Raw genomic sequence first — 25,254 nt, forward strand, 5'->3', positions numbered from 1 at the left:
TGAGATCCTTTTGGATCAGAACTTTTGTGGAGGAAAAGTGAAGAAGGAGCTCCATCTCATTAGACCCAGAGGAATGTAACAGGTTCTTAGTAGGTCAGAGATTAGCTTTCCAAATCGGTGTCAGGGGAGGCAGCATGGCTGCTATCAAGTTGTGGGCTTCTGGTCAAAGCATCTGAGCAGCAGCGTTTAATGAATGGAATGTGAAACCTGGTAAGAAGATTTAATTAACCAACCTACATAAATCAGAATTTGGAAAAGGCAAAGAACCTTGTGAGTATAAATTATATTGATGAATAGATTGGGATGTTGGCGGAAAGAAAAGAAAGAAGGGGGAGGAATTATTGTTTAAATCATTAAGCCCAAAGAGATCTGCTTGTTTCAAACAACTTGGAGACAGAAATGAGGAAACAGAGACTTAACTAACCCACTGAAATACAAATTTTGAATTTGTATTTGAAAAGATTGTGTCTTTAAAAGAGATTAATCGGCAACTGGGAATCCTACAAGAAGAAGGAGGAGGGAAACGAAAGTTAAAAACATACCAAGGAGACTTGCTTTGTTTGAGTTTGTTCTAATTTACATATCTTAAGTAACTCTAATCAATGAGAAGTGGAAAGTAACAAAGGGAAAAAAATAAAGAAAAAGCACTATTTTCTCTGCTCACAAACCCATCTTGTCTGGATTTAAAACTGGATTTAAAAATATCAAGCTGTATTGCTGGAATCATCAAGCTGAAAGAACACGGAGCCATTTGCCGGAGGGAAGAACAAAGAACAAAGAAAGCGAAGTGATTAAGATGGCTCCCCTTCTCTTCTTCTTCATTTTAGCTGAATTGGAATATAAGCCGGATCAGAATTCCAAAATAAGAAGAAACTATGTGACTTAAAGTATAATTAACTGTATAACTAATGGTAATCTTGGAACCGGACATTATGGAAAGGTGGGAATTTGAAGAATTGTGAAATTATAAAAAATATGCATAAATCAGTAAAGCTAAGTTTAAATAGAATCTTGAAGTTAGAGACTGGGGAGAGGCAGGAAATGGGGGAAGAAGAGGGGGAGGGTAATGAAATGGTAGAAATGAGGGAAAATAAAAAGCAGACAAAAGATTTCAGTGGGTTTGACAGTGGCATAGGAAAAATTGAAAAGGGGGGATATGTCCCAACAAAGAAAAGAGAAGAGTCAGGAATAGAGAAGAAAGAGGAGAAAGAAAGGAATGATAAGAGAAAAGAGAAAGAGAAGACAGGGAGACAGAGGATATGCCAAAAGATGCAGCAGTGGGTGGAGAAGAAAGAAGAAAAAGCAGTCTAGAATTTGGGATAAAAGACTTACTAGGAAGAAATCAGACATTTAGAAATTGTTATGTGGAGAATATAAAGTAGAGGTATGTGACTTACTCTTTTACATGATAACTGAGTTGCTAATTGATTGAATATCATAATGGAAAGATAATTAAATATAGGTTAAAATACATTAAATATGGAACATAGAATTTTTAAGATGATGAACAAAAGTGAGGTGTATATTGCTTGTTATTTTACATAGCAGACCAACGGAATTGTAATGAGCATTGAACAGCAAGGATTGTTATTTAAAGACAATTAAATGTAAACTAAGTTAAGATATGGAAAAATGGAGGGGGAACATGAAATATACTTATAATGGAAAATTATTGAGATTATAAAGACAGAACTAAAAATTTGGGGCATATAATGATGCTTAACTATACAATATTATGATGAGAATAGCTGGGAAATGTAATCAGGTCCACATTTTGGCCAAAAATAAGTTGCGGGTGTGTGTGTGTGTGTTAAAATATAATTGCTATATATGTATACTTTTATTTTTTTTCTTTTAAAAAAGAGGAAGGAGGATATATGTTAAAATTAAAGATGTTTATTGAAATGAAATTATAAATACCATCAACATAAAATGGAGCCCTCTTAGAGTCTGAAATACACCAAGTAAAGGAGATGAAGAGTGTGGAAGAGAGAAAAGAGAAGAGAGGAAGAAGAGAGGGTTAGGAGAGAGGGGGGGAAGAGGAGGAGAGAAAGAAGGATTGGAAAGGGGAGAGATGAGAAGGAGAGAGGAAAGGGAAGTAGAGAAGGATGACAGAGGGAAGAAAGAAGGTAGGGAGGAGGAGGACAGAGGGAGAAGAAAATGACGGATAGGCTACAAACATGGTGTATGGAGAGCAGAAGAGCCAATAATCATTTTTGGGGGTTGATGGCAAGACAAATTGATATAAATATTTAATAATACAAAATAATGTTGGTTATGTAACAGTATACATGTGCTTATTTGTATGAAAATAAAAAAAATAAAAACTTTATTAAAAAAAAGAAGTTGTGGGAGCTTCATCACTGGAAGCTTTCAAGAAGAGACTGGATTGCCACCTGTCAGAAATGGTGTAGGGTCTCCTGCTTGGGCAGGGGATTGGACTAGATGACCTACAAGGTTCCTTCCAACTCTGTTGATCTGTTAAAAATTTCTGCTGCATTTTATCAGACATTTTCCACAAGCAACGAAATCAGCACCAGTTGTTGAAAGCTTTAGGGATGCATAGCTAGCAAATCAATTAGTAATCTAATATTCTAATATCAGATGCATGGAGCCTGTAATTAAACCGGATTAATTAACCAAATGGGTAACCAAAGGCCCTATCATTTGTAATATATGTGCCAGGATTATCTTAATTTTACTTTACATCAGCATTTAACAAGATTAGCTAATGCAACCATAGAAACAATATCAGCCTTCAAAATCAGAATTATATAAGCTTTATTGAAGGAGAATGGGATAAAATGTACAGTATTTTAAAAGATATCAATCCAACGGCATTGTCTCCAAGGACTCAGTAGGTTTTTATATCACCATCCAAACTGGAAGCTTTCCATTTCCATAGATTATGTTTTATCTGTTAATGTACTTCTCAGACAGATAAAAATGCAACTAAATAGACAGTATGATTATGTATAATTGTAGAAAGCTATTCTTTATAAAAATCAATTTCTTCTTCAGTTAAGTTTGAGTCAGTGTTGTATAACTGAGACTGAGAGTTTTTAAAAAGTTGATTTTTGGAATGTCAACATTATCTTGGATAACTTTTTTAATAGTTGAAAAAATACTATATGGTTGCAAGTTTCAGTTGAGAAGCTTGTAATTTATTAACTGTTTTTACTTCATTCCCAGTACTTTTGTTTTACATGATTCAAGGAATATTTTATTGCATGTGCATAAAAAGTTCCGCTTTTATAAAAAGCCAGAAAAGCTTTTTATAATTCTGCTTTGGTCATTTTTCATATATGCTCAAAGCTTCTTACTTTACTCCATTTTTTCTTAGTTAGCTTTTTCATTTTTTCCTTAAAATATAATTAATAATACCAGAAAGTGTGTATGTGTGTGTATTATTGTCTTGCTTATGAAAATGACTTCTTTATTAAAGGTATATTTAAATGCTTTCTGGAAAGAAGTGAGACAAATCTTTCTTATAATCAATAATGTTTCTGAGCCATAATTTGATATAGAATGTATTCATTGGATTTCTATGACTGCCCAACAAGTGAACACAATTTTGGGTAACTAACATAAAATTAAAATACAGAAGAGAAATAATCAACCAAAAATTCCAAAACACAATAGGATATAACCAAGACTGAGCCCCAGTCAAGTTCATCTTCTCAAAGATCATCCCAAAGATGCCAAATTTGTCAGGTCTTGTAAGACTGTTAGAAACAACCTGATGTAGATAGTCCTGCAAGCTCCTGTGCTATGAATGGCTTTAGAGATAGTAACTAGAACCTCCTATACCCAGAAATCTATAAGGAGCCATTACCGCTCATGAAGTAGCTGTATACATGTATACAGAAGTGTACATGTATACAGAAATATACATGTAACTACCCGCATGGCTGCATTTTGAACTTATTGTAGTTTCTGAACAGTCTTCAAGGGCATCCACATATAGACTTCATTACAATAATCAGAGCAGAAACTGACCAAGGCATGAATGTTTATGAGCAGGGCCTCTTGATCAGAAAGAAACATGCTTGGCATGGATTTGTACAAAAGCATCCACAGTGCTATCGAATCTTCAAGCAAGAACCGAGAGTTCAAGGGAACCCAAACCCACCATTCTGATGTAGAATGTAACCCAATATAGAACTACAGATGGAAAGTGCCCTGTTTCAAAGGGTCATTAATCCACAGGCATTTGGTCTTGTTGGATTGAGGATAGGCCACTGGATTGGCCTAGCCTTCCTAATCCACTAGTGTCGATTCCCAAACTGAGATTTATGAAACAAGGTGCAGATTTGGAGTCCCAAAAATATATTCATAGTTATTATTTTTCAAAATAAAAGCAGCACTGATCACAAATTATTTTAAAACTTTTTATTTATTTAAATATTAAATAAAACACAACTAATTAGTTGTTGCACATCTCTATTTAACATAAACAAAATTATTTTCAGTCATGATAAAAAATAAAAACTATACATCTTAACTGAATCAATCACATAGTGTCTTTAAATAATCTATTGCATTGTAGTCTGCCAAATAGTACTGTCAAGAATGACAAGGAGAAGCAGCAATGCACAAACCCTGAAATGTTGAAAATGACCTTTTTCTATCTCTGGATAATTGAAAGCATATTCTTTATCATTTGCAGAGGAGATTCTAGAAGTAAAGTGCTTGTCACTGCTTAGAACCAACAGATTGTTTTTATGGCCTGTTGATCCATGGCAGATAAAAGAGAAAGATCCAAAAGAAGCCTATGGTTCTCGAAATAACACATGGAATTGTTTTATGAACATGAAGGCAATGCTGCTGCTTTGGCATGACCTTGTTTTCCTTGTTGAGGTCACCTTTCAAAACCATCTACCCTGCCACTTTACACATAAGCTATTTTATCTTACTTTTTTTTTTTTTTGGCTGAAAGGCACCAGTCCAAGATGATTACTCAAAGTAATTTAGCTTCACCTTGAAGGTCTTACAAAACAAAGAAGCAGCAGCAGCGGAAACAGCAACCAGCAACCCAAGGCTCCAGACATGCAGACACTACATATCAATGAATGAAACTCAAGAGTCACAGACAAAGCCATTGAACATACATTATCTTACCCGTTCTCTCTTCCCATCTGCCAGACAATCTTTGGTTTATTTTTGTGTTTGTGTTTGTGTTTGTGTGTGTGTGTGTGTGTGTGTGTGTGTGTGTGTAATATTCTTTTTTTACATATATAACACTGCAGGCTGCACAAAGCAGCAGCAACTTGAAGGCACCCGAGTTATTTTTAGAGATGGGTCCTTAAAGAATTAGACAGAATCAACTAGTTTTGGCATCCAAATGGTAACTTGGGAGCCCAGATGGCTCACCACATGCTCACCTACTCCTAACCTGTTCCTACATCCTCCTGTACCCACTGACAAGAGGATAGCCACCATCTTCCCTTTCTGTGCCAAACTATGCCTGGCTTCCATCAATGCAGACAGAAGCCACCATATGGTAAGAGACCGTACATCATGAAGCCAAAAAAATAGCTTATTCAGAAGGCTATCTTGTAGTGTGTAATGATTTCCAATTCCTGTTATGTGTGCACACAACAGACCATATTAAACTACACATTAAAAAATCTAATTTTTTTAGAAAAACCAATCTGTTCAGATACAAAACAACAAAACCCAGAAATTGTGCTATTCTTTCCATGGTAACTAATTTGTTCAAAAAATCACAGTTGTGCTTTCTTATTCTTTCAACTGTCAAAATAACTGTTTTATTTTTAAAATATTGCACTTTTTCCCAACAAGCTAGTTCAGTTTGGACCCCGAAAGGAAATGCATAAAAATTTCATTTGTAGCAGCAATAAATGCATACAGCACTATAAAACATTATGCCCAGCACACACCCTCAAAGTGAGGTCATGGCTTGAGAAGGAAAACAAAACTTTTGTTTATATATTTTCCAACCCAACAGCTCTTGCTATTTCACCCTAATATTTCCTAAAGCACTGTATGAGCAATTCCAAGCCGATAGGTAATATATTCTTAAGTTTCTCTTGCTAAAGAGAAACAAAGGCAGAAAAACAGTTTGTAGACTCAGAACAAAATCCTCAATGTTGCTTATAATGTTAACTTGCTTCTCGTAATTATAAACTTTTCTTAGCTTCTACAGGAGAGATACTAAGCAAAGTGTTCACAGTTTTCTCAAGCTATGGTCATCTGAGTAGGGAAGAAAAACAGAAGTGTTGGTTTTATTAGCATGAACATAAAAAGTGGAGATGCTTTGAGCAATTATATTTCTACAATGCGTAATGCTACTATGAGTTTTTGTGATAGTTTTTATAAGAGGTAATCATCTTCACAAATCTATAAACAAGTGAAGTGAATTGGAATACCATAACACTAATCACTTCTTTGAAAAGGCTTTTCCTGTTACAACAGAACCAGAAACAACCATCTACTCTTATATAACAGCAGATACGACTTTAATACAGTACCAGAAAACTATTATTTTCCCCTTGCCCCCCCCACACCTGACTCATTAGTTTCTACCAAACAAAAAGGTTTTCTCATATTTGTTCAGTGCAATAATATTGAAGCCAAAGGACCTAAGTATTGCTTTTTCAGTTTTATAAAGACGAGCTTCTTCAAATGAATGGCCTCTTCACATATTTGAAACATGTTATTGCTTCTGATATTCACTTAGCAAAATAAAATCTCTCATTTGTAGGTGTTAGTAATAGAACTGTTCTCTCCTGAAGATGATGATCAAGAAAACAGGAGAAAAATCTCATTTGACTAAGACAAATTTCCCCATCTGGTTTGAAGTAAGATCCTCCATTTCACAGTCCCCATGCTGTAAAGTAACTGCGTCATAGTTCAGAGGTTGCACAGTAAAACGACTTGGTTGAGAAAACATAGAGGCAACTGGAGATACATTGCTACTAATATGTAGATGGGTATCGAAAAGGTGAGCAGCTGAAGTTACTGGAGAGACAGCAACTCCAAAAAGGTGAGGCTGAAGAAACTGAGTGTTATAAAAAGCGAGCTCTAATGAGTTGTCATTTTGTAGTTCAGACAGGAGTAGGGATTTAGATGTATTACTGCTTGAAGAGTCGGGCAAGGGAATGTTGTGTGACTGAGAAGGCTGGTGACAGGTTGGTTGGTGATGCTGGAGCTGGAGCATTCTGAACAGAAGAAAGCGAAAGCAAAGAGGTTACTCACTTGTCCCAAGTTTCCAATGTTGCTCTCAGCCACTATTGCTATTCTTCTAACTCTTTTGGGGTTAAGAGTGCAGCAACTTTCCTGAAATTATCCTAGCCCCACAAAAACACTCCGACTTTATGCAAAGTAAGGGACACGTATCATGCTGATCCAATCCATTCTCTAGGCTCTTGCAGCTTACATCAGCAAAAATATGTATGTCTTATCCATACAAAATATATGGATGTGTCAATTCATGTTAAGTTCATGGACATATAGGTAATACAAAAAAGGCAGAATCTGCAAATGATTGGCCAGCATTACTGATGTGATCACCATATATTCCCAAGGGCACTGAGCTGAGAAGAATTTTAGTTTAATATCATGGAAAAACAATGAGCACAAAAATATTTCTTTTATCTTTTATAAATCTTTTCAATCTCAAAACAATTTTTTCCCAAATAAATCCAGCTAATAACAGAAACACTGAGCGCCCAATAATTTGATATCATTAAAATATGTTTAAACCTGAGCACTTTATTTCAAAGTGATGCAGAGGTCAATAAACCTCTCCAGAATCTTTATAAAGTAAAAATAAAAAATAAAGAGAGCCCAAGGTCAATACATATTACTATTGTTGCAAAGCCTGCAGTCTAAGGAGCGTTCTCATGACAAGAGGCTATATGCTCACCTTTGCTGCTGAAGCACCTCTTCAAGTAAGTTTCTGCTCTCTCTACCACTTCCGCTGCTGCCGCTGCTGCTACCATTTCCCCCACTGCTGTATATGCAGGAACTCTGCTGAGAATGCTGGAAAGGGCCCAGGCCATTCCGTGCTATCCGAACAGAGGAGGACTGGCACACCTGGCGAGCAAGGCCTTTGATTTTATTCAGTCCAAGAAAACCTTTGGCTCTAGTATTCTTTCGGAGCTGCTGCCTAAATGCCTTCAAGCCTACAGAGCAACAGAAAAACACAAGATCTAACAAATAATGCATGCCTTAAGCAAACAACTATCTTCAAGGTTATATCCCTCCTTTCCCACGTAGGCAACGCTGAATGACAGCCAGAGATTATCATCTGATTTCATCACATACATTCCCACGCACACATTCCTCTGTCTCATACGTATGTATGTTCTTTTTGTGTGACTATAAATAACTTGCAGGTTTCTTTATAAATACCAGCATGGCCACAATTTCAAATAGGCATATAACATGGTGTATAGTAGACCATGTTTAGCCAAATGTCTAAAACTTCTATTATAGATCTAGAGAATATTTGGTGGCTCTGGATTATGTGTGTACAAGGAAAGATTACCTTGAGTTAATGAGGTATCAGAAGCTCTCCTTCCTTCTTGGAAACTGACAGGCAACAGAGAAGTACCACCCCTGCAGCCCTGAGTTTGCAATACTGGGGCATCTGAATGAGAAGTCAGGAATGATGATGAAACTCTAGCTGTGGTTGGGTGACCAAGGTTCATTTGATTTTCTAAACAGTTGCTCAGCATTTCAGAGCCATCATTTGCTGACGAAGGGAGACAGCTGTCCGAACTGGTTCCTTCTGTAGGGCTTGCAGAAGAGGAAATGACTATACCTACATATAAAAAAACAGGCAGAAGGGAACATTTGTGAAATTGATACAGAAATAACAAGCGTATTGTATATAAGATGAACCTTTCCTACTTACAAAAGAACTACGCTTAACAAAAACCTTAGGCAGTACTATGGCTGAGGTCAAACAATATGAAACTCAATTCAATGCAACCTTAACTACAGGGAAAGATTGTGGGACAATTTCATTGCTAAAGCATGTATTAAAAGCAATGGGACATCATTCCTGTAGCATGTTCGCTAGAAATAAAGGATTGCAGGAACTAATCTGATATTTAAATCATTAGGAAGACTTGCTTCTTTAACAGATATTCCCATTTTCAAATTAGTTTTTACAAATTATGAATGGTGGAGTCTTTGATGCTCTCTAAGCTTGGTTGTTTGCTTGGACACCTTTCATTACCTGACTATGTAATATCATCAGTGCTAGTGAATATGGGGTTTTCTCCCTGTTTATTATTTTTATAAATAACAAATTATGAATGAATGCTACCTGGATCACAATACTACTGACCAAAATATCCTGCTCCAGTAGTGGGGGGAAGGGGGAGGATATGGGAGAATTAAAAAAAACAATTTAATTTTATCCTCTAATGTGAACCCGTGCCTAAGTAATTACACCCCATTGGTAAAATAAATTTATAAAGTCGCAATACCCAGAAGCTATATTATTGCCCAAGGAGAAAATAGAAAACTAGGATGATATTGTCAATTATTGCTAAATAGGTGACATGGATGATAATACTTCTTGTATTTATTTCAGAGAGTGGCCTGGAATGTTCTACATGATAATTGCTAACATTTTAAGTAGAATCAAAAGAAAAAAATATATAGGTATTCTCAAATGACATAGGCAAAGAGATACCTGAATATGCAAAAGAAGGATAGAAAGGAAGTCCATATTTTTAGCCCAGCTGCTACTTTATTTTCCTTAGAGAGGTTATTTCAGAATATGGTACAACTGAGGCAATTATTATTTGTAACCATGACCAATACAGGTTAATCTAAAGACTTTGACAGCTGATTTTTCAAACCTAAGCTTATTTTAAAAATACACTATGAACAAAGACACATGACAATAGATGAAGAAGGAATACACCAATAAATTTGGTATAATTAACTAAAATTTCAATAAAAAGAGAAAGTACTCTTTTAAATATTTATTCTGCATCCCATCTTCACAGCACTTACATGGTGGAGAATGTTGATAAAAATGAGTTGTTACTCCAGCCAATGTGTGTCTTCGACTTGTGTTGCTGGGGAAACCAATTGGATTGAAAGATTTGATTTCATCCTCCAGTTCCTTGTCCTGCCTTACTTCCTCACTGATTGTAGTTTCCAGGAGGCTGTTTGGAGAGATGGAACGATTCCTGAAAAGGGTGTTGAAGTTCGGATCCATAGGAAAAAACAATGGCTGAAAAGTAAAACAATAAAAAGGAATAATACAGTGCCTTTATTAATTTAATCTATCCATCAGATTTATATGGCCACCCATCTCACAAGAAGCAATTTTGGGCAGTGTTGTTTGTGCCTCTATGGTATTTTTCCCAAGAAGACATAAGTGATAATGCAGATTGACAATGGAGGGTAAAAGTAAAAGATAGATCTTTAAACATATTGTTAAGCCTCCTTGGTTCTGGGATTGTTTCACTTGATGGCCTCCAATCAACTATTAAGTCGGAATGCTAAAAGCACCAACCTGTAATGGGGTGTTCAGGTCGCAGTCCATATCTGCCTGCAAAGGGGACTGAATCAGATTCGGAGGCTGATGGTATAGCAGAGATGATCTCAAGTTCTCACTGGCAATTTTATCCTGGGTCAACTAAAGAGATTCAAAACCAAGCAATGATCAACTACATTTCATTTGACCTTCTGCACAATCTAGATAAATAACAGATAACAGATTAACAGAGTGAAAGAGACCTTGTAGGTCTTCTAGTTCGACCCGGCCACCACCCCACAACCCCAAGCAGGAGACCTTACACCATTTCTGAGAAATGGCACTCCACTCTCTTCTTGAAAACTTCTAGTGATGAAGCTCCCACAAAATGTGGCAGAACTAATTAAATTATCCTTTAATAAATACATATCCTGAGTTTAGTTTTTGAATTTCAGAAAAATAAACTGGAGAGTAAAACATTAAGTACAATGCCAGCTAAATCTGTCAGCTCTGTGGGCTGATGCTGAATGCACAAGATTTCCTACAGCAAATGGTTTAACACTTACATAATTTATTCTAATTTATTTATCAGAATTCAAATTTTGATTTTAACCTACAATGAAATATGCTTTATTCCAGAACTGCTGAAATAGTCACAAGATTAAACAAAAAACAATGAGGGAGATGCCGCCTTCTGGCACTCTAAGCTATGATTCAGCTCTAAGAGAAGGAGAGGGAAAAAACCTGCATGGGGAATTCAGTTGACTTAACTTAGCTGACATAAGAATGATTATATATGACCTTACCTCAAGGTTGCTGAAGTCTGAACTTCTTGGTCTTTGCTGGCGACTGCTTACTGAGCGATGGGACAATTGATTGCTACGGTACTCCCTGAGGCGCTCCAAAAGAAGGTAGTAAATTGCAGCAAAATGATTGTAGCTGCTGTTTTGTAAAGACTACAGGAAATGAAACAGAAACGAATTATAGTGCACAGATACATTAAAAAAAAGAATAGCCATCCGTTCTCTAATCCCAAAAACTTCTGCTTGATAGAAAGACAACCCCACACATATGCACTCTCCCCCCCTCCCCTCACCAGTTTATCACAAAATAAGATATTTAACATTACTGGCTAAAAGAGTTATACTTCAAAGGTTTAGCCATTGTTACAAAGGCAGACTTAGGGATTATGTGAGCTTCTTCAGGAATGGAAAAAATCGGGATTCTCGAAATCAAACCTTCTATGATTTCAAATTTTAAAATTTCATGCCAGATTGAGCATTTGAAAAGCATTTCTGTCTCGAATCTCCAAACAAATGTAAAATTATATCAGCTACACAGGAATGCATTTTTAGCAATGCATTGATAGTTGATAGGCAAACATGTCACTTTCCTAAAGGGCCCAACTCATATGGTCTAAGAGATACCATGGCTTTTCAGAGTAAGATGTCAGAAACTCACCTCAATCGTTCTTTTTCTGTCAATGCCAAGAGTCTGCATGATCCCAAGGACCTGTTCATTATAATCCCCCAGGTTGGAATTGTAGTTCTGCATGGAGAAGGGCAAAGAATGCTGCTGCTGAAGTGATGGGTCAGCTTGCATCCACTTGTGCTGCTTTATTTGAGCAATTGTAATTCGTTTTGTAGGATCCACAACCAGCATCCGTCGAATAAGCATTTCACAATCTGGTGATTTATTTAGAAGACAAGAACAGCAACATTTGAACATAAAAATAAAGGGCAAACAGAGTAAATTAAAAGTTAAATGAGCGTTCAAGTCTCCTTATTCACAAAAAAGCAAGCCTATAAAAATTGTTTAATAACCAAGACTAATCTATCTCCATAGCTATTTCCCACTTCCTTTACAAAAGCTTAGGGAACTTCAGTTGTTTTTAAAATTTTACAACTACAACTTGAAGGGATTATTCTGTTGTACTAGTTTCACGACAAGCTTGTTTAAGTACTAGAGTCAATGAATAACAATTCAGTTACTGACAAAATAATCAGTGATTGAAAGATTAAAATAAATTCTAAAATATATATGGTATATTGAGACCTTTTTCTCTTAAAGAAAAATCTTATTAAATAGCTTTTACATTTTGAATGCTTTTGAATGTAGAAAAAGAATACTATATTTTCCTAATTAATACAGAGCTAAAGAAATCTTTCATTCAAAATGTTAAAATGTATGTTCAAAATGTTTAAAAACATTAAAATGTAAAACAAGAAAGTGTTAAAATTAAAAAAATAGAAATCCCACCTTGGGACATGAAATAGGGAATACGGAATCGTCCTTCTAGCACCCTTTGTCTTAAAGATGGTAAATTGGGTCCATCAAATGGGAGAGAACCACAGACAAGGACATACAGCACCACACCAAGGCTCTGTCAACAACAGAATAATATATATAGTCAATGAAGTACGCGATATCATCCTTTTGGTATCTTACCAGATGGGTAATATGGGAGTTACAGCTTACCCATATATCAAGGTATGGGCCTTCATATTCCTTTCCTTCAAAAACCTCTGGAGCTGCATAAGGTGGGCTTCCACACCAGGTGGACAGAGGTTCACCAGATTTGTAGAAGTTTCCAAATCCAAAGTCTAGAAAGGAAGATGGATAAAACACCAGTCTTTATTAATAATATATGAATAGGTAAATGTATTTGTATCTATTCTGGCAGTTATCAAAGACCACCACATCCATTTTACTGATTTTCAAATGTAGATTTCAAGGCTGTGTCTATTTCAGAAGCATATAATAAACTTCTAATGAGAAAAGAATTGGAAAACATGAAATGTTTTGCAGTGGCAGCATTCTCACCTGCAAGCTTGATATTCATGTTAGTATCTAACAGAAGATTCTCCGTTTTGAGGTCCCTATGTACTATGTGATGGCTGTGACAATACTCCACAGCTGAAAGTATCTGCCAGAATTTCTTCCGAGCTTCATGTTCATTCAGGTGCCCACGTGTAGTTAAGTGATCTGTCAAACATGATTAAAAGGGCAGAAATGTCTTTGTGTTAATATCAGCTTCAATAACCTCTTAAAAACATCTACAAATAAACCTCCTTACTTAGCTGCACTTCAGCTACTTAAATTATATATTACTACTGGACAACTCAATCTATAGCAGACATAGGGTTGGTTCACACAAAGTAGTAAGTCAACATACACTCTATTTGTTTTTTGTTTAGTGTGCAGTATAAACCATTCCATGATGGCCAGAGATTTGTAACTAATTATGACTCTTCGGTTGATGAAGAGTCTATAATATAGCAGAAGTTTCCATAAGAAGAGAAAAGGGGCTGCCTTCTTTCTGTAATTCTCTATCTGTCTGCCAGAATGGTGGAGGCCCTGTTATTTAAATGATGGATAAGAAGCAAGTAGTTGTTAATAATATGCCAATATACCATGAGAACTTACCAAACATTTCGCCATTCTTTGCAAATTCGGTTACAATGTAAAGCATATCTTTTGTTTCCATAACCTGATGAATATGAGACAGAAAAACAATATATCAAAGATGTAAACTTCTGAAATCCTGAATATGCCTTTGAAGATAAAGCACATTTATAATACCACAAAACATGCATTTCCTTGTTTACCAGTATTTAATCTACAGAGAAGACCTACAGGAAAACCTAATTTTCCTTGCCTGAAGCCAATTCTTGCACATCTTTGCATGCAGACATCTGATTGGCATCTAACTTTTCATTAAATAATATCAATTTCTTGTGTTAATTAATGTTTATTAAAACATATATAATGATAAGACATATATTTAACTCCATTTAATACAAATCATCACCTGACTTGGAAAAAACAGATGACAAATAAAATTGAAATATACATTAAGGAACAAAAAAGCTATTTAGTTGTTTATACTTGACATTGTATATGTTTCTTTATTTGGTACCGGCTTCGCTAACCTGAGGTTCTCCAAATATGATAGAACATTCTGGAAGTTGCAGTTCCAAAACATCTATATAGAACCACATTGGAGAAGGCTGTTCCAGTTTAGGGTTAAGCATGCCTAACTGCAACATCCATTGCCATCAAAATATGAATGGCTCTTCCAATATCAGCATATTTTCAAAGGGCATTTATTTGATTTGTTTTTTAAAAAATACTTAATATGTACAGTAGTTTCTAAACAGTGAAATTATCCTGCCTTAAATCATAAATACAAATTATCCAAAGGAAATTCCTTCAAGTATAATTGGAACATTTTAGTATGATGATGTTGACTTGTATCTCACATCCATAAAAATATCAGGGAGATGGATGGATGGATGGATGGATGGATGGATGGATGGATGGATGGATGGATGGATGGGTGGATGGGTGGGTGGGTGGGTGGGTGAGTGAGTGAGTGTGTGTGTGTAAAATTTCAAGAGCTATAAATTCTAACATTGTCTAATGAAGTTTAAATATCAAAGGCACGAAAAAGCACTTGCATCCTACACATAATAAAAACATATGTGTATCTTATTAAGGAGGGAGAGAGCTAGGAAGGAATAAGGCATTTAAAAACTTCTGGGAAAAAGCCAGCTGGATTAAAATTAGACTGTTAAAATCATGTCAACACCATCCTTCCACACTCAAAGTGGCATTTCACCTAATTACTGCTGCTCAAATTCCATCAAACAGAAGCACCCAACACAATATTAACAGCTATGAAACATGTAAATTGAGAGATCCAACAAAACTCCTCAAACCATTCTGCTTTATTCAAATAGCCAATTAATACGATGTATTTAATTTTTTAAACCTTCTTAAATATTTATTTTTCTATGGAAGTAAAATCAAAATAAACTCAACCATATTATATTGCCGTGTAGATTGACCATAGATAGCAGACATTCACAAATATTGCAGTGGCAAAGCCTTTTTTAAAAATAAATTATTTATATAAATATCTTTTTGGTTGTCATTTTTGTATTTTTTAAGCTACTTGTTTATTCCCTAAAAAGCAAAATGTTTATTAGCAAGTTTATGATAGGTATTTGCACGCCATACAGAAAATTGGTTCTGTTACATGTTTCAGAAATGTTTTAAACATTTTTTCCTCTTTATTAGACATTGTTCTAATAGTATGTAGGTATTTCTATCAAACAGTAATATTATAAAATTATAATATTAATTACATTAATTATGTAATATTATAAAATATGTAGATCAATTCTGTTTATTCAGAGGATTACAACTCATTAGCTGCATAATATACCAATTTGCTCTCTTTTTTTATAGAATGTAACTGCAAATCAGGGTGAACTAGAGGGAAATTGCATAGCATTCCATTCTGGCTTTTATTTTATATTTTAAATAAGATTTTAAGGAAAATTCTAAGTGGCAGCCTGATCTAAAACATATATGCTTGAACTATATCCAGATTCAATTTGTAATTTAAACTGTGAACATAAAAAGATATACACACAGATTTTTGAATTTTTCTCTTAAAAATTTCCATATACTATAAACAAAATATTTTTTATAAATATCAAATATACTTAAAAACAACAAGAACTAAATTTCAGTGAGTCAGCATTTTGGAAACATTGTAATTTAAGCTATTTAACATGTTTTGATCGGAAATAATACATCCATCTTATAATGGAATCAAGTATTATTTACGCGAATAAAGCCCAAAATATATCGAATAGGCAGGCAATAATCTGAAATCATTTCTTACCTGATACAGTTTGATTATGTGGGGGTGATTCAAGAGTTTCATTATCTGAACCTCTCTATAGATTTTTTCCAGATTGCTTGAATCTAACCGTGTTTTGTCTATAATTTTTATTGCAACCTAAGGTTTAAACAAAAACAGAACACTCATAAAATATGTTATGTTGCTGCAAGTAATACTAACACAAAAGTAAGTGTTTTGAAAACATAGAAAAACTAAAACTATAAAATTACATAAACTCCTTCTTAAGCATATTTTAAGGAAGACAATATACAATACATGTGAAAATTAAAATAATACAACATCTAAAATATTTTAATACAAACAGTCTGACAGGACTTACAAAAAATATATGAGCAGTATATATGAGCAACTTTAGACATATTTAGTTGCAGTAGAAATGTTTTTTTTTAATTCACTTGTTTCTTAAATAAAATTAATTGCCCAATTAATGTGATTTCTATGCTTTGTATAATGTTAGCACTTTCCAAATGTTACCGTATAATCAAATATTCAAATGTAAATGAACAAAGCTTGTAAGCATGTATACTGTTACACACATTTGATTTCTTTAAAAAAGTCAGCCCCAAGTGCCTAACTCTTATCATTCTGAAAAGTAGCAATCGTTTAGGGAAAAAATAGTAGGATAACAATACTTATAATTAAGCCAGCAATAACTGTGAAACCAACGCCACAAAAGACTCCTCTATGATTTAGTGTCATTCTACTTTATATTTATTTGGGGAACTATTTGAAGTGTGGAATAATTTGCTATTTACTAGAACTTAAACTCTATTCTGTTCATTGCTGTCTACAACAGGGAGTTACTGTCAGTGTGGAATAATTTGCTATTACTAGAACTTAAACTCTATTCTGTTCATTACTGTCTACAACAGGGAGTTACTGTCAGTGTGGAATAATTTGCTATTACTAGAACTTAAACTCTATTCTGTTCATTACTGTCTACAACAGGGAGTTACTGTCAGTGTAAATTGGTTTATTGTACATTTGGAAAATTGATTAATTCCACTGAGCACCATCTCCCAATGTATCATGATTAGTTTTCTCTACCAGGTAAGGCAGTACAATCTCACACCCACCTGCGTTTTGGTTACTCTGTGCCTGGCAAGTTTGACCACAGCAAAATTGCCTTTTCCCAAGGTCCTCTCAATATCATAAAATCCAACCCGAAGAGGCTTTTGCTGGCTTTGGCTTGAGGTGGGAACGGCTGTATAATCTGACATGATCACCATGATTTGAGTTGGGGGAGGGGGGGGCAAACACCAATTAAAAGGATGTCGGCAGAAGCATTCCTTTGTGAAGATGGCAATTTGCGCCTGCAGAGAAAGAAAAGTACATTGAAATCTTCCCCCTGTTAAAGCGTACCCAGATCACTTCAGAAATTGGTGCGCTTTCCACCCAGACAAAGCTAATGCAGTGGAGGCAATAGAAAGCTTCCCCTGCTTTTCTGTGGTGAGAGCTCCAAGTTAATTAAAAAATAAAGAATGAGATGTATACACTGAGAATAAAAATAGTCTGTTAAATCTTTGGGAATTCTCTCCAAATATCTACTGTCCATGTAACAAACGTCCCAGTAAAAATGTATGGGATGGGATCTGGAATGTACAAACGAGAATCTACTCTCACACTCGCAAATAGATTTTTCGTGTGGCCTTAAAAGAAAGAAAGAAAAGAGATAGATAGATAGATAGATAGATAGATAGATAGATAGATAGATAGATAAGATAAGATAGAGCGAGCGAAAGAAAGAAAGAAAGAAAGAAAGAAAGAAAGAAAGAAAGAAAGAAAGAAAGAAAGAAAGAAAGAAAGAAAGAGCGCCGCAAGCGTTCGCATTATCCGCTCCAGGCCTGCCCGCGCGACTCGCTCCGAAGCTGTACCTTGAGCCCGGCTGCCAAGCGGCTGCCGCCTCCGCGCTCGTCTGGCTGCCAGGCTCTCAAGCTGCCGTCGCTGCTCCTACTACTCGTGGCACCGCCGCGGCTGCTCTGCCGGCTGCCAGCGAGCTCTCTGCGCGCCGGGGGCAGAGGAACACGCGGGAAGCCCTCCCCCCGCCCACCTCGAAAACCGAGACAGACCCATTGACGTCACTTTGACGCCAGAGCGACGCGCGACCAAGCGTGAGGCTGAATGAGAAGGAAAAGAGAGACATCCAGGCGTTGCCAAGAGACGGGCTGTTCTGACGCGCGCCCAGATGGACCCGTCGCCCTGGTGACCGGGAAGGTGGGGTGACGTTTGCGCAGAGAGGAAGGAGAGGTGAAACAACCATCCCCCCTCCGCTTGATTCACCACGTGATCGTTTGTTATCATTGAGAGGGTCGCCCCCGCGGGAGCACAGCACCTAGGATTAACCCTCCGCACGCCGGCGCTCGGGTTGTGCTTGGTCCGCCGTACTTCCAAGGACAGGTAAAACTTAAAATTCCTCGCACCGTTGAAAGCCATTTCTTCGCGTAATTCTTCACTCAAGAATTCGATGAGCCCCTAAGGCACCAGAGCCCCAGGGTAGAAGGCGAACTAGGTAGCAACGATGTGTCACCCTTCCTGCGTCAAAATACTGTAGGATGAGAAATCTTCACGCTCCAGATCCCTAAAAGCGTATAAATGTCGCCACGCAGTAAAACAGTGAATGACTTCGGTGTATGTGAATCTCACCCGTTTTATTCGATCAGAGGCAGATTTTAGCTCTTTAGGCTGGCTATGAATTTTGAGATTAGTCAATTGTGCAAGCTATTTGTGAACCCACGATTCTGCAGACAAGAGTTTACCTACATGCAAACATTTTGAGGCAAGGTGAAAACCTGGCTCGGCTTTTTGGTGGAGTTTATGTCTATTGTCTGACCATACTTGAAGGGATCTCAGGCTTTAGAAAAGACATTTCCTTCAGTTTGAAGCCACTGAAGAAAATAGAAGATACAACTTTATCGTGCCCATTAAGAGAATGCAAAATCTGCAAAGATGATAGCAAGAACAAAAAAGGCTTTATTTGTTTGTTTATTTAAGACTCTGGCTGCGGAATTTCTCTTGTTCAAAGCAACTTTATCTGGAAACAAAGCAGCCCAAAGAGATAATTGGCAATCTATTTAAATAATTACATTAGTTAATTTGCTGCAAAATCTTAATACTTGCATTCAAAATGTAGCCACAATTTGCTGTGGTCAGTTCTGAAAGTTTATATAAGATGATTGAATATGCCTTTGAAACAGTTATCTTTTATATCTGCTACATGGACAAATTTAATGAATACGCTAAACCAAAACACCTGGTATGACCTTGTCATCTTATTCTGAATTCATTTTCAGTCACCTTGCCTCAACCCCTGCAAAGTGTGTGTCATCTAAATTTGCCAAGCTGTTGTTCAGTTAAGAAATTTAACAATCTGTCAGCATGCCAGGAATCCAAGCTCCTATTTTAATGTGTGCCAAGCAGGAAAGAAATCCATCAAATCTTCAGATTATTATTGGGGACACTAAGTTTAGCAAGCAGCTCTTTTAAGATGAGATAATCCCTTTAGTAGGATTGGGAAATTGGAAGAGGTATATAGTATATATGTGTTTGTGTATTTTTTTACCTATTTTTTTTCTTTACACAGAGTCCTTTATATTCTGTCTCTTTCTTCTTTAAGTATAACCAATCTTTTAAGCATTAAGTATAGAAATAAAAGTTGCATTTATAAAAACTATATTTTAATCTTAAAATAATAGAAATTTAGCATGTTCAGTTTAGCTTAGACATTTGGGATGGAATCATAAATGCAATTGCTGGATAGTACACCCTATTGAAATCAGGTGAAAGATGGCCGAAAAAGAATATTTATTTATGTGTTCGTGTGTTTATTTTAATTTATTGGATTTCAACTTCAATGGACTGGGCAGTAAAGATAAAAAATATTGTTGTACATCCTTAACATTTTGTCTTTAATCTGAACCTGAATCTTTTGAAGGGCAGAATGGCTATAGAGAAAAAAAAATCCTGGTCTCAGCAGAAAAGAGATTGGGGAATTTGAACTCTTTGATGTCCTTAATGCTAATTTACATAATGGTCTTGGGCTTCCCTTCATCAGTTTTTCTTTTAATGGAGGTGATAATATAAACTTGATCTGTGATGATCTGTACCAATTTGCTAGAACCTCATGTGAAATAACAGGTAATGCTGCTAAGAAATGAAACTCAGTGTTCCTCTTCCAGCACTTGAAGCCTAACAAAACAGTATGTACAAGTACAGCTACTCCATGTGAATAATTCCCTAGGCATTATTGAGAAGAAAATACACTTTGACAAGTGGTGCTTTATTACCTTAAAGATAATGTTCTTAGTTTAACCATATCTGCAGTAGTTTATTATAGACCTATCAATAAACAGTTTATTAGTCAGGAAAGGATCAAAATGATAAGGACTAGCTTGGTGTAACTGGTTCATGCGCTTGTGGCCTTCCAAATATGGTGGCTAAATTAAGCCTGGAAAGTACCAAGCTGGAAAACTTGGTTACATTGTTTTCCAGTGTCAGCACTTAGCAACATGTAAAGGCAGGACAAACTCAGTACGAATTAATTTGAATGTAAATTAAGTTGGATTCATTTATACATTGTTAATAGGATTGTTTTCCAAATATTTAAGCATTTCCTCCTTCTGTTGTATTAAATATTACAATTTAGTGACAAGTTTTAGAGGGAGTCTAGGAATTGCATAGGGCTTTGAGAACTCTATATGGTCCTCGAGCAACTAGTTATAGAACTATTAAAGGGGTTGATTTTGGTATTTCCCAAGTGTAAGTAATGGACAAATATACTCCCTGGAATTTATTCTACTCTTTGCAAAATGCTGTCCATTCTTTTTTTTTTACTGATTTTCTTTCCACTTCCTTTCCCTTTTTAGGCTCTTTGAAAGGTTTTGTGAATGTACATGACATCTTCAGTGATCACTCCACCATAACTGGTAGTATAGTCTTTATTATCATTGTACAAAATAAATACAACAAAATTGATGGTGTATATTAGACAATTTACATTGATAAAGAACCCCTGATTACAGTAAGTAACCCTCTTTTCTGTCTGCTAATTTTAGTTAAATATTAATGCTGTGTTTTCAGATACTAAACATTTGAGGAGCTAACACCTTTTAAAAAGAAAGAAAGTGCTTTGGGGAATTGCAGGCCACTGTGAAATCTGTATAGGAATGTGCCTGTTTTTCCTCTCAATACTTTGTGGAGTCTTATTGATGTGTCTCTATGTGGGGTCTGTCCCAAAGAATTTAGTGGCTTGAGCTAAAGAGATCAGATTACAATCAGATGCTTGTTCGCATCCCTTCTGTGAGTAAATTAACTTAAGGTTGAGAAAAATTAAAATGCAACAATAGTCTGAATTTTTCTATGTGGCATATTTTTTCTTTAATTTTCAGTCCCGGAATCCTTCTGAAACCAATTTGAAGTCATAGCATTCATTTCTGTTAGCTTTAAAACATTGAGAACAAGCAGGAAACACTATGAACAGTTGTATCTTCAACCAACCAGTAAGGGTTAAAAACTAATAAAGGAGAATATTTGTATGGATGGTTTTTCTGTAGATTTGTGTTTCTAGTTTCCCATTGTGGTCTCTGCTGATCAGGATGTCCATGAAGGGTAGCGAGTTGTGAAGAAAACAACAACTCACTACCCTTTCTGGACATCATGATCAGCACAGACTACAATGGAAAACTGGAAACACAAGTCTACAGAAAAATCACCCATACTAGCCAGGCACTCCACCACCAAAGCAACAACCAACCTCCCACAAAAGAAGATATGTAAGCATTTAAATAAGTCCAACACACTAGAGCAACCTGGAACAGCAGAAAAAGGAAATAGAGCATTTATATAGCATCTATACAACATATTCCAACGGAATGGATATCCACGCAACTTTATCAAATAGTTCCTGACCACTCAACCTCATACAGCACAACCAACACAAATGCTAAAAAGAATTATACTGCCATACGTTATGAGTTATGAAAGTTTATTTATACATCAAGTATATCTCAGAAACCACCAACAGACCTACAACTGCATGGAATCACCATAGCACTCAAGCCAATTAAAGCCCTTCAAAGCATCGTAAGCAGACTAAAAGATTGAACAATCCAGAAGAAAAAACAGGAGTCATCTACAACATACAATATAAGGACTGCAACAACCACTTTGTAGGACAAACAGGCAAAAGGCTGGCAGAACGCATCTACAAACATCAACTAGTAGTCAGAAAACATGATGAAAATTCTTTAATTTCACAACATATAGACAGATTTAATCATGGTTTCAATTGGGAAAATGTGACCATCCTAGACCAAGCCAAGTCCAAAAATGCCAGGGAATTTCTAGAAGCCTGGCACTCTGACAAATCAGACATTAATAGACACATAGACATTAACAACATCTATAGACTATGCAAAAGGGACAATCATCCAGCCCCAAAAAGAACAAAAAGATCCAAGCACCTCTCCACCAGCAATCAGCACCCACATCAGAATAGATTAACTGCAAGGTTAACATCAGATCAATAATCAAATAAACAATACTACAATCAAGAAATTCAAAGAGCCAACAGCCCAACCAAAGAATCTCTAAGACCCCTCCACCAACACTGACAGGGCAAGCCACTAAAATATATAAACAACAAACTGCAGTTCTTACTAGCACTGAGGATGTTACTTAGTTTGGGTAAGGAAACGTCTGTAACAGTGGTGAAATCTAAAAAAAAAATCCTATCAGTTCTGTGGGTGTGGCTTGGGGGGGTCATGTGACTGAGGAACCAAAAGACAGAAACTCACTTTAACAATGTCCTGCTGCCACACGGGGTTGGACTAGATGACCTCCAGGTCCCATCCAGATCTGGATTGCTGTGCTCTTTCCAGGTAACCTGTGAAGCTGCGTCTAGTGCCAGGTTTGTAGTCCTTCCCCCCTCTCCTTTTTCCCTCCCTCCCTCCCTCCCTTCCTTCCTTTCTTTCGCAGCACCCCCACCCCCTTTTTTGGCCTAGCAGGGCTCAGGGAAGCCTCCTGGGAGCAAAAACAGTCCCCAAATGCTAAAAAAAAAAAAAAAAAAAGTTTCAAAAAAGTTCCTACCATTGCTTGTCAGAACTTTTTTTACTTTGTTAAGCATTTTTTTACTACCAGTTCGGGTGAATGGTAGCATTTTTTACTACCGGTTCGGGCAAACAGGCCTGAACTGGTAGTATTTCACCCCTGGTCTGTAAAAAAATGGCAAGCTCAGGAGACCAACGACCCCTCACAATTCAAATGATATCTTGCTCCCAAACTGCCACAGCTCCAATTTAGTCCTTGGCATTCAGTTCACATAAAATGTAAAACAAATATATGTCCCCATCCTACACTAGCTATATGGATTGAGTACATATTTCTGGCCATTTGTCAAAATATAACAGTGTTTCTCAATCTTGACAACTTGAAGATTTTAGGACCAATTCCAAGAATTCCCTAGCTAGCATGATGGAAGAGGCAAGAATTTTGCCAATGCCATTTGTATAAACTGGGAAAATAAACCAGACCATTTTACAGGTATTTTGAAACTGAGTTAAAGGATTAAGTATGTGTGCTAATTGCTCTCTCTATTCATCCCATAGAATGGTTATGTTGCAGCAGAGGATGAGCAAAGATTTGCTATCATCACAGAGCTGGGAGGCATGAGGTAGAGCCCTCAGAGGTTCTGCAACTTTGAAGAGAATTTGTGACCTATTTGGGTGAGATGTGGGGTAAAATTTACATATTAAATACCGTATGTTTTCAGAGTATAAGACGTACCTTTTCCCTCAAAAAAGAAGCTGAAAATCTGGGTGCGTCTTATACACTGAATACAGCATTTTGTGCCTCTCAAAACCCTGCCCCCTTCACCAAAATGGCCATGCATATCTTTTAGAAGGCTTTCAGAGAACTCCTGGGGGCTGGGGAGGGCAGAAATGAGTGAAAAAAGGTCCGTTTCCTGCTCAGTTTTGCCCCCTCCCAGCCCCCAGGAGTACTCTAGAAAAACCTCCTAAAGGTTATGTATACCCTTTTTTGACCAAAAATGGGCCCGTTTTTGCAAACAATGGGCCATTTTTTGCTTTTTTGGGGGGGCACCCCCCAGGAGCACTCTCTGCAAAACCCCTAAAGGCTATTCATGCCCTTTTTGCGGGGGAAAGGGCCTGTTTTCGTGAAAAAAGGAAGATTTGCAGAGCGCAAAAACTTTTTAAAAAAATTTCCCTCTTCAAAATCTTGGTGTGTCTTATACTCTGAAAAATACGGTAATGTCTGACTGTTCTCTAGTCACAAGATACTCAAAGCCAAATGAATAATTGATTGGTTCAAAGCAGTGGGTAAACACAGTGGTGGGATTCAAATTCTTTTACTACTGGTTCTGTGGGCATGGCTTGGTGGTCATGTGAGTGGGTGGGCGTGGCTTTGGTGGTTATGTGAGTGGGTGGGCATGGCTGGGTGGGCATGTGAGTGGGTAGGCATGGCTAATTCAATGTCACTCCCACCCAGTCACATGACCACCACCCCCCAACCAGGTTCTGTGGTTCCCTGTGTTTCCTGTGGGAAATGGGTCATGTGACTGGAAATTTCTCCTTAGTCCAACTCACAATAAAATAGCAAGCAGAACAAGAACCACCCACAGCTCCTTACATTCTAGGGTAGGACTGTCAAAACTCCTAACCTGTGGGCTGAATGTGTCATGCGCTGGCCATGCCCACACCCGGCTTAGCGAAGGGGGGAAGTCCTGATATGTCATGTGATGCCACTGTGAGAACATGAGTTTGACACCTCTGTTCTATGGAAATCTGAAACAGATTTCATTGTTAAAAAAAATCAAAATCAAGCAAGAGAAGAGAAAAATTGGCAAATGTGCACATTGCAGAAAGCTCTCACTAGTTTGAAAGAAAAGATCTTAAGAACCCAGTGCTTCTCTAGCAACTCTATTCTCTCCCTACAACTGAGTTGTGCCTCTTGGAAATTCAACAAAATTTCTTAAACTGGTCTTTAACTAGTTGTAGTTACTCTCTTTCTTGGGACTAGATAACACTGAGTTTACTGGGTCATATTTCTAAACAAATGC

The 25,254-nt window shown here is 36.7% G+C and overlaps 1 protein-coding gene and 1 long non-coding RNA gene across 2 annotated transcripts; one reads left to right on the forward strand and one right to left on the reverse strand.

The window, feature by feature from the left end:
* Positions 1–4,916: 4,916 nt before the first annotated feature.
* Positions 4,917–18,169, reverse strand: SIK1 (salt inducible kinase 1). The gene is made up of 14 exons (XM_032219302.1): positions 18,059–18,169; positions 17,261–17,497; positions 16,164–16,280; positions 13,895–13,958; positions 13,292–13,453; positions 12,947–13,071; positions 12,728–12,851; positions 11,930–12,153; positions 11,275–11,424; positions 10,508–10,630; positions 10,000–10,222; positions 8,516–8,791; positions 7,892–8,150; positions 4,917–7,184 (listed from the first exon to the last, which is right to left on the reverse strand). Exons 2-14 carry the CDS (start codon positions 17,411–17,413, stop codon positions 6,788–6,790), a joined length of 2,397 nt encoding a protein of 798 aa, XP_032075193.1. The 5' UTR covers positions 17,414–17,497; positions 18,059–18,169; the 3' UTR covers positions 4,917–6,787.
* Positions 18,170–18,288: 119 nt separating this feature from the next.
* Positions 18,289–22,262, forward strand: LOC116509985. The gene is made up of 2 exons (XR_004255589.1): positions 18,289–18,581; positions 21,047–22,262. It is a non-coding gene; the product is annotated as an uncharacterized LOC116509985 (long non-coding RNA).
* The last annotated feature ends 2,992 nt before the right edge of the window (positions 22,263–25,254 follow it).

The sequence above is a fragment of the Thamnophis elegans genome, chromosome 6, assembly GCF_009769535.1.
Source record: "Thamnophis elegans isolate rThaEle1 chromosome 6, rThaEle1.pri, whole genome shotgun sequence".
Taxonomy (NCBI): domain Eukaryota; kingdom Metazoa; phylum Chordata; class Lepidosauria; order Squamata; family Colubridae; genus Thamnophis; species Thamnophis elegans.